This window comes from Athalia rosae, chromosome 4 (assembly GCF_917208135.1).
Source record: "Athalia rosae chromosome 4, iyAthRosa1.1, whole genome shotgun sequence".
Lineage (NCBI taxonomy): Eukaryota > Metazoa > Arthropoda > Insecta > Hymenoptera > Athaliidae > Athalia > Athalia rosae.
Genome location: NC_064029.1, coordinates 1033937 through 1042984, shown reverse-complemented (window position 1 = coordinate 1042984; position 9048 = coordinate 1033937). Strand labels below are relative to the sequence as shown.

At 35.9% G+C, this 9048-nt stretch overlaps 1 protein-coding gene across 2 annotated transcripts; it reads left to right on the top strand.

Moving 5' to 3' along the window:
• Positions 1-274: 274 nt before the first annotated feature.
• On the top strand, positions 275-9026 carry LOC105687552 (protein transport protein Sec24A). 2 transcript variants are annotated; one of them, XM_012403297.3, is made up of 17 exons: positions 275-445; positions 1386-1553; positions 1681-3242; positions 3631-3795; positions 4029-4144; positions 4234-4336; positions 4435-4561; positions 4654-4763; positions 4889-5120; positions 5192-5349; positions 5449-5674; positions 5870-6199; positions 6305-6415; positions 6596-6768; positions 6851-7186; positions 7280-7383; positions 7500-9026. In XM_012403297.3, the coding sequence occupies exons 2-17, from the start codon at positions 1406-1408 to the stop codon at positions 7609-7611; spliced, it is 4113 nt and encodes a 1370-aa protein (XP_012258720.2). In that variant the 5' UTR covers positions 275-445; positions 1386-1405; the 3' UTR covers positions 7612-9026. The 2 variants fall into 2 exon arrangements, with proteins under 2 accessions (XP_012258720.2, XP_012258721.2); XM_012403298.3 differs by lacking the exon at positions 275-445 and adding an exon at positions 759-1295.
• The last annotated feature ends 22 nt before the right edge of the window (positions 9027-9048 follow it).

Sequence of the window (9048 nt, the reverse complement as noted above, 5' to 3'; positions counted from 1 at the left end):
TTTATTCAATCTGACATTTAGTCAACGTTAATTTAGTTTTATCTATCCATGACTTTGTTATGATGGAATTATTGTTGCTTGAAGTAAGTATTATATGAGAATTATTCCTAATTATCCCTAAATATCTTTAATCAATTACAAATTTAAAAAATTTTTAAATAATTTTATTTTTAGCAGCAAGGGTTCTTTAGCATCTTGTCCAGACAGTGGGAGTGGCTTTGAAGTTCGAAGTTTGACAATGACGTAGTATTTGGTTCGGTTAGTTGTCACTGGCAAAAGAGGCGTTGAATTCGCCTAGGCTGCCACGTAATGTTGTGTGTCGTTAATGTGTTGCTTTCATAAAATAATTTTCGAAAATTTTCCCTTCCTGAGAGCAATGCGCGTCTCTGTGATGTGTGAAACGTAACATCGAATAATAATCTACAACAAATCGTCATTAATAGAGGTATGTGGTCTTCTAAATCGTCGTCAAAAATTACTTCACTTCGTCCCCTATACTAAGAATAAAATTCAGTCAATTTTCAATGACGTTTTTAACCTTAGTACGCGTGGTTATCATTAATGACGCCGCATTTTTTAAACGTGCCACTGCTTTTGTAATTCTTTCAATTTTGTATCGTGATTTTACCTCAAATATATATTGAACATTGGTTAAAAGTCAGGTTCGATTGGGGCAGAGTGACAGAACTACTTACTTGAAGGCTTCTCATTATATTAGGTCAAGGTGCTCGGCCTTTTTTTTTACTATTTTCAATTACCCCAGATACATTTAGTTCAACTCCCAGCAAAAAGTTTTGGGCATCGAGCTATTATCTGTTTAAACAGCTTTATTATTTTCAAAAGCCAGCCATAGCATCTTTGTCTGAATCCTTGGATCATTTGACATAACTACATCTGTTGCTGCTTAGTTTGGCACATTGAATTGTAATAATTAATTAGCCCTTCATAGATCTCAATATATATATGATCAGCCTTATTTTATATTCAACAGTACAGGCTTCTTATATTATCTTTTTTTGGATCAGTTTTTAAAAACATTCGCAGAACATGATCCATTTAATTCCACTTTGGAAATAAGCCTTCTATCCAGCTGGACCATGAATCAGCCAAAGATATCAATTGTACTCTCCTTTGAAGACAACAGATAGTCACTGAAATCTAAAGTGTGTTTATTACTAGGGATAGTTATTTTATGTAGCTGAGTGGATCCAACAATTATCTGTTCATTGATTAGTAAGCATACAAGTCAGCAAATTGTCTGGGATTTCATGATTGTTTTCCAATTTGCAAATCAGGTATGGCAAATAAGAAAACAAATCTACCTTGTTTAAGTAGAATTGTTGAAGATATTTTATAACAAGAACTCTCTTTATCCTTTGTTCCAGTAATACTCATCCACTGCAGAATGTCTCAACCTAGTGGCTATCAATACCAGCCATATCAAAGTAATCCTGGATCTTTGAAAGCTGCACCTCCCTCTATGGTTAACGGGGAGCCTAACACAACACCACATCCTGAAAATGGCATTCAGTCTCCACCATTCAGTGCCCATGGTAATTCTTATTTTGTGCTTTAGCAATTTCTTCTCTTTCAAGATTTGGTATAGTCTTGATTTGTCACGAGAAAATTGATGGTGAGTGGCAGTATTAAAAAGTAATGATTACTATTTCTTGATCATAGGTACACCATCTGCTCAATCTTCACGAGATCCGTCGAGAGAACCATCCAGAGATCCTTCACCCACTCATAATCTCCACAACCAATATAGATCGCTTGCGCCAAGGACTTCACCTATGCCTCCAATCAATGGGCAGCAGAATTCCAGTAAAAACCCAGCTGTTTTACCTCAGAGAATGGGTCAGATGCAAACTTACAGTCCTTCAGGCACACCTCCCCCCATACAGAGCATTCAATCAAACATAGGAAGCTCAGTTTCTAATTCTTCAATGTCTAGGCCACCTTATACTTCTCCTCAACCTCTACAGCCGCCTAATTTTCAATCGACATATTCATCAAGTTCAGTTTTAACTTCAAGCCAAATTCAAAGTGTGGTAGAACCCTTAAACCAAAGTTTTCAATTGCCACATGATCAACAAAAAGCTCCTGTTGACGACTCTGCTAGTCGTACCGGTTCAGCAACATTGATCAATACAAATCCTTCTACGACTATGAAACAAGTTACAGCTCCTCTGAAAAACGCAACTCCCTTTGGACCCAGCTCAGGCCACATACAACCGGCTATTGGCCAAACGAATCAAACGAATCAAAATCTGCAACCAAATTTACAAAATCACAGTAACAGGCCTTCAATCAGTAATCAATATGCATTGTCGGATGTTGCGAAAATTTCTCCAATTACGCATACAGCTGCTCCTAGCTTGAGTCAACCATCTTCAGGCATAGTTTCACAACCAAACAGTAGTCAGCCTCTTCAAATTCCACATTCTTCTGCACCAGACCAACATAGAAGTTCAACACAAAACATCTTTGCACCAGCTTCTTCTAACTCTGCCCTATCTTCAAATACAACTAATTTTACTGCGCAGCCTATATACAGCAGTACCCAAAATTTATTTGGCAGTACGCAAAACGTACAAACTAGTTCTCAGAACGTATTGGGTACTGTTCAAACTGCCATTCCAAGTACATATGCGACACAACATCCGACCCAGAATTCGAATCCAAGGAGTTTGCCGAGTCTTCCTGGATCTCAGACACAATTTGTCTCACCAACTGCCATTCCAAGTGCGCAGACGACACAATATCCTACCCAGAATCCGAATCAGAGGAGCTTGCCAAGTGTTCCTGGATCTCAGACACAGTTTGTCACACCTGCACCTCCATCAACGCAATACTCTACTCAAAACCCTATCCAAACAAATGTGCCATCTTTTTCTGGCCTTCAAACACAGTCTGTTCCACCTGTGCCACTTCCAACGCAATACACAAATCAATATTCCAATCCACGAGCTGTGTCAGGAAGTCAACCGAATTTGTCGGGACCACCTACAACAGTTAATCAGAGCCAAAATTTGTACAGCAGTCACCAAAACTTAGCTAGTCAAAGAAAATATCCTCAGAATCCATATGGTATTCAACCACAAATTGGCACGAGCAATATTTCTGGACCCAATTTGGTTCCTCAAAAATCTGGAATACCGCCAACTGGCTCTGTTGGCCTTGGACAATATCAAAGTGGCTCTGTACAACAAGGCATGCCACCTTTGCCGATACAACAACCTGTGAGTGTAAAATACCATTCTTATAAGTTAGTATATTGCAAAGCACTTTTGCATTTCACCTAATGCTCTGCCAATACGCATAAATCTCTTCCCTTCTTGTTCTGTCATCAATCATAATCAAGCACCGTATTCAGTAGCATCACGATTGGAAATCTTGATCAAGTCTCTGTTCAGATAAACAATTCAAGGTCAAGCATGTGGACCTTAGATAAGAAATAATCAACTGGAATTTGTGTCGATGCCATAAATCAAACCTGTCTCTAGAAAATTATAACTATCCTTGAAAAATGTTATGTTCGGATACACCATAATAGAAAACAACGCCTATTTTACGGCGGTAATGGCTGTGAAAAGGTATAATAATACCTGAAATTTTTCATAATTTCAGCCAAATCAGTATGCAACACAACAGCAACATCCTGGTCAAATGTCCAATGTCCCATTAGACAATATGGCCAAACGTTATCCAAGTGCTTACCCTGATCAGATGAACCAGTTGAATAGTCAAATGAGCAGTATGAATGTTGCTCACTCTGGCTTCAATCAACTTTGGGTGAGCTATTTATTGACATACATATGGTATATACGCTTTCAGGAAAAATATCCTCTCCTTGTTTTCTTATTTATTATTTTATACGGTCTGCCATCTTGGAAGTATTTTCATTGTACTCGATTAATAATTGTCATTCCAGTATAGGTGTTCTTATTTTTCCAGAACAGATGGTGAATTTTATTTACTTTGAATTCTATGTACAGCACATTTGATATTAATAATTTTTGTTCAAGGGTATGGAATCTATAGATCTACTACAAAATCGCAATGTTTTACCTGCTGAAAAAGTAGAGCCGCCCAAAGTTAGATTACAACAAGAATTTCTGGACAGTGTAAACTGCAGTCCAGAGTGAGTTTAAAATTATCTAAGAGACAATTTGTGTTTTTTATCAAATGTAAGAATTTTCAAAGAATATTAATATTCATTTTATTTTGCAGTATTTTCCGATGTACATTAACAAAGATTCCTGAAACCAATTCTTTACTAAAAAAGTCCAGATTACCTTTGGGAGTTTTGATCCATCCCTTCAAAGACTTGAACGTAAGTTAATGTTCATAATATTCACTGCGGCGATACTCCATCAGTTGATAATGCGACTAGATCTTATTAAAGTGATTTTTTCAATTTTTGGTTTTCAGCATTTACCAGTAATACAATGCAGTACAATTGTACGTTGCCGGGCTTGTAGGACCTACATAAATCCATTTGTATATTTTGTTGATTCGAAAAGATGGAAATGCAACTTATGCTATAGGGTAAACGAACGTTAGTATCACTACAAAATCGTACAAACTTATTCATATCTTATCAAATTTTTGCTAAACGAAATCTCCTTACTTTGCCCGTTTTGATTACAGTACCAGAAGAATTCCAGTTTGATCCAGTTACAAAATCTTATGGTGACCCATCGCGTAGACCAGAAGTGAAAACTAGCACCATTGAATTTATTGCACCTAGCGAATACATGGTAAGCATTTGTTTGTTTCCTTAATCCGAGGTATTGATTAGTCGGATATTCTTAGTTGAAAATAACAAAATATTGACTCAATGAGCTTCATTTTTTTTCGGAGTAATCATTGTTTTTAATTTCAGCTTCGTCCACCACAACCGGCAGTTTATTTGTTTGTTTTCGACGTATCAAGGCTTGCTGTAGAAAGTGGCTATCTGAGTGTAGTTTGCAATACAATATTGAACGAGTTATCGAGGTTACCTGGAGATAGTAGAACACAAGTTGGATTTTTGGCAGTTGATTCTGCCTTACATTTCTTCAGTATGCCCGATAATGTATCACAGCCACATGAAATGATAATGCTGGATGTAGATGGTAAAACATCGAGTCAAACTTATTATCATCTACAGTTGATAGACAAGTAAAACGTTCTTCATATTTTGCAGACGTATTTTTGCCTTGCCCTGACAACTTAATTGTAAATTTGAAAGAACGAGAAGAGTTGGTCAAGGATTTGCTGGTACAACTGCCGGTTAAATTCCAGGGAACGCATGATACCAACTGTGCTCTAGGAGCTGGGTTGCAGACCGCATTTAAATTAATGGTAGTTAAATGTTTAACATTTTATTCCTCATTGTATCAACACGATTACGAAGATAGAAAATTATGCATTGACCATACAAAATTTTCTGTTCTCTCACAGTCTCCAACCGGGGGTAGAGTAACAGTTTTCCAAACTTGTCTACCTAATTTGGGACCTGGTTTATTACAATCCAGAGAAGATCCGAATAATAGATCAGGCAAAGAAGTTCCACATTTAAATCCGGCTACTGATTTCTACAAACGAATTGCGTTGGACTGTAGTGGACAACAGATTGCTGTTGATTTGTTCCTACTGAATAGCCAATACAGTGACATGGCTACATTATGTAAGTAATGAGTGTGAAATTTCCTTCTAGCATAAATGAATAATTGAGAAGTTTCAAATACATGAGAAACTTTCGCCTTGTCAGACCGAAAGTAATGCCCTTATATTGAAGTGGATTTGGTCACATCGAAACTCAGAATTATAAAAATACGTAGATAAATACAGCATAAGTTAAGCTTAATTGTATAATTTACAGCTGGAATGTGTAAATTCTCGGGGGGATGCATATACCATATACCTTTGTTTCGAGTGAATAAACCTCAGCATTCGGACATACTAGAGCGGATGTTGCGCCGTTATTTGACGCGGAAAATTGGATTTGAGGCGGTAATGAGAATACGTTGTACACGTGGTCTCAGTATCGATACTTTCCATGGAAACTTCTTCGTTCGCTCCACCGATTTACTCAGTTTACCGAATGTTAACCCAGATGCAGGATTCGGAATGCAAGTAGCGATTGAAGAGAATCTATCTGACGTTCAAAGCGTCTGCTTCCAGGCAGCGTTGCTGTATACATCAAGCAAAGGTATGTTTCTATATGTTTATCATTTTTCTGGACAAATACCACCTTAGAGACTAATTGCTCCTGTATAGTTTTGACTACGCAAATTTCGTCATAAAATCGTTTCAGGAGAAAGACGAATCAGAGTGCACACATTATGTTTGCCAGTAGTAGCTAATCTCAGCGACGTTTTGCATTCGGCGGATCAGCAATGTATTGCAGGACTTCTAGCAAAAATGGGTATGTTTTTTTATGAATGCTTATATTTAACTCTGACAAATTAACATGAATGTAAAAACGGAAAATAACAAAATATTTCCACGTTATAGCAAGTATCCAAAGTAGTATAAGTATGAAATGGTTAGCATGCTTAGTATGATTCTTGCAAACTGATCCAAAGCATGATTGATTTTTATTTAGCTGTGGACCGTTCGCAACAGTCTTCATTATCAGATGCAAGGGATGCATTGATCAATGTTGCTATTGATGCATTGTCAGCCTACAAATTATCGCAGTCTGTAGGGTCTGGCAGTTTATTAGCACCTGGCAATCTAAAGTTGTTACCGTTGTATATTATTGCACTACTGAAATGTGTAAGTCATATCGTCCATACAAAGAAGAATCTGAGAGTTGAAGAGAAAAACATTGAATACTAACCAATCATTGTTATTTTAGATGGCATTCCGTTCAGGGACAAGTACGCGATTAGATGATAGGGTATTTGCAATGTGTCAGATGAAGGCACTACCTTTATCTCACCTTATCCAAAACGTGTACCCTGATTTGTATGCTATTCATGCCCTCGATGATGAGAATGCAAAGGACATTGACGGAAAGATTTGTCCACAGCCATCACGGTTACATTTGTCAGCTGAAAAATTGGACTCTCGAGGTGCATTCACACTGGATGCTGGTGATAAAATCTTTATTTATGTTGGAAAAAATATTCATCCATCATTCTGTAGCAATGTCCTTGGGGTTCAAGCTTTCTCCTGTATTCCAGAAGAAATGGTAAGCTTCATTTTACAAGTAATTAAATTGAAACAGCAATTCACGTACTCACGATCAGGTGCGCATATAACAATTTATCTATTTTACTTACAGTATGAATTACCAGAACTAGACACCCCTGAAAGTGAGAGAGTGCGCAATTTTATATTCTCTCTTCAAGAAGAAAAACCGTTTTACGCTTCACTACAAATCATTAGGTAAGACTGTGAACAAAACCTTGATTTATTAATTCTATTAACAGAAAAATTGTTTTGGTATTTTTTCGAACAGTTTTGAATAATTGTATGAATTGCATTTTTTCTGACTGATACAGAGAGGACAGCCACTTCAGGCAGATGTTTACGGAAAGATTAATCGAGGATCGCATTGAGTCGGCATTGAGTTACTATGAATTCCTACAACACTTGAAAACCCGAGTAAAGTAGCCAAGTTTAAACAGCTGTGTTCAACTATGGCCTGTGGGGGGACATTGAATAAGGTGAATGTATTAGGTAACTAAATATTGAACAGTGAATTCAAAAGGAAGATCGACTGTGTGGCGTTGACTCTGAAGAATTCTCACGGGATCTAATCGGTAAATGATTATATCACAGGATGTCTAAGTGACTGTGAATCAAGTGTTACAAATATAAACTGTATAGTACACTAAATCCGAACATTTTTATCTCAATGGTTATCCAAACAGATTGGAACGTTGTAAAAGATATGCCTGAATAATCATCAAATAACTTTAATGCGAGGTGGGTTGATATGCCATATGCAAGTAAAAAAGTAGTCTTGTTTTATTTTGCTAAATTGAGGCATTTGAATGATAGATTATCGTAATTATTATGAGTATGATTATGTGTTATGAACAATAATTGCTAATGTTATGTGTAATTATGTTGTTGTATCTTGTATCTAGTACATTCAATTTTGTTTGTTTTTTTGTCAGACATTTTGTATAGTGAGACGTTATCGTGACCAGCGGAATACTACTGATCACATGTAAAGTATATAAGGTATATTCCAATGATACGTGACGCTATAAAATCGGTCTCATGCCATTTTCTGAGAGTAGAGCTCTCGGAGAATTTTCTACAATATTGGCTGAAAACATTTAGTCATAATTACCGAATTTCATATTGTTATCAGACACTAGTTGAAGAAAAAAAAAACTAAAAAAAAAAAGAAATAGGAATAACAGTAAATTCACAAAAAATATCTGTTCGTAAACGAAGTCCACTGTGCTGTTCAGAATATTTTTAGCAGCTTCAATATGTAGTTTTGATTTGTACATTTCACATGTTTCGAAATTTTTATTTTAACTAGTTGATATTTATTTATAAAATTCAAATTTCTGCAGGAGTACGTACATGAAAAATTTTGCTATACATACGCATATGCTATACATATATATATATACATATATATACATGAATATATATACTAGTGAAGAAGTAGAGTGACAACAGTAAAAGTGGAAATAATACTTTATAATTCTTCTTTCAAAATATCGCCGGAACACGATTGTAAAATAATGATCACGTTGAAACTCAATAAACAATTTTTTTTTAAATCAAATGAGAATGGGAAAAAATTGACAAAAAGGTAGAATCGCATAAAATTATGCAGTAAAAGCATCACTTTGATAAAGTAGAGTGAAAAGAAAAAAAAATTAATAAATGTATAAAGTAAAATGGATCAAAGTAAACTTATACTGTGTTGAATTCATTATACTAGATAATTTCGTGAGTTCGCCGCCGCTTGTTATATTTAACTATTAACTAACTATTGTTGAATATTAGTTGTCATTATGAATCACTTATGTACATTACATATAATATATGGGGCAAAAATATCGGATCAGCAACTATTTAAAA

Bases quoted from the DNA above. Each gene is read 5' to 3' on its own strand.
- LOC105687552 (XM_012403297.3), top strand. From the start codon at position 1,406: ATGTCTCAACCTAGTGGCTATCAATACCAGCCATATCAAAGTAATCCT. The intron at 4,145-4,233 runs GTGAGTTTAAAA...TTTATTTTGCAG, and splicing joins AGTGTAAACTGCAGTCCAGA to TATTTTCCGATGTACATTAA. The intron at 5,675-5,869 runs GTAAGTAATGAG...TATAATTTACAG, and splicing joins CAGTGACATGGCTACATTAT to CTGGAATGTGTAAATTCTCG.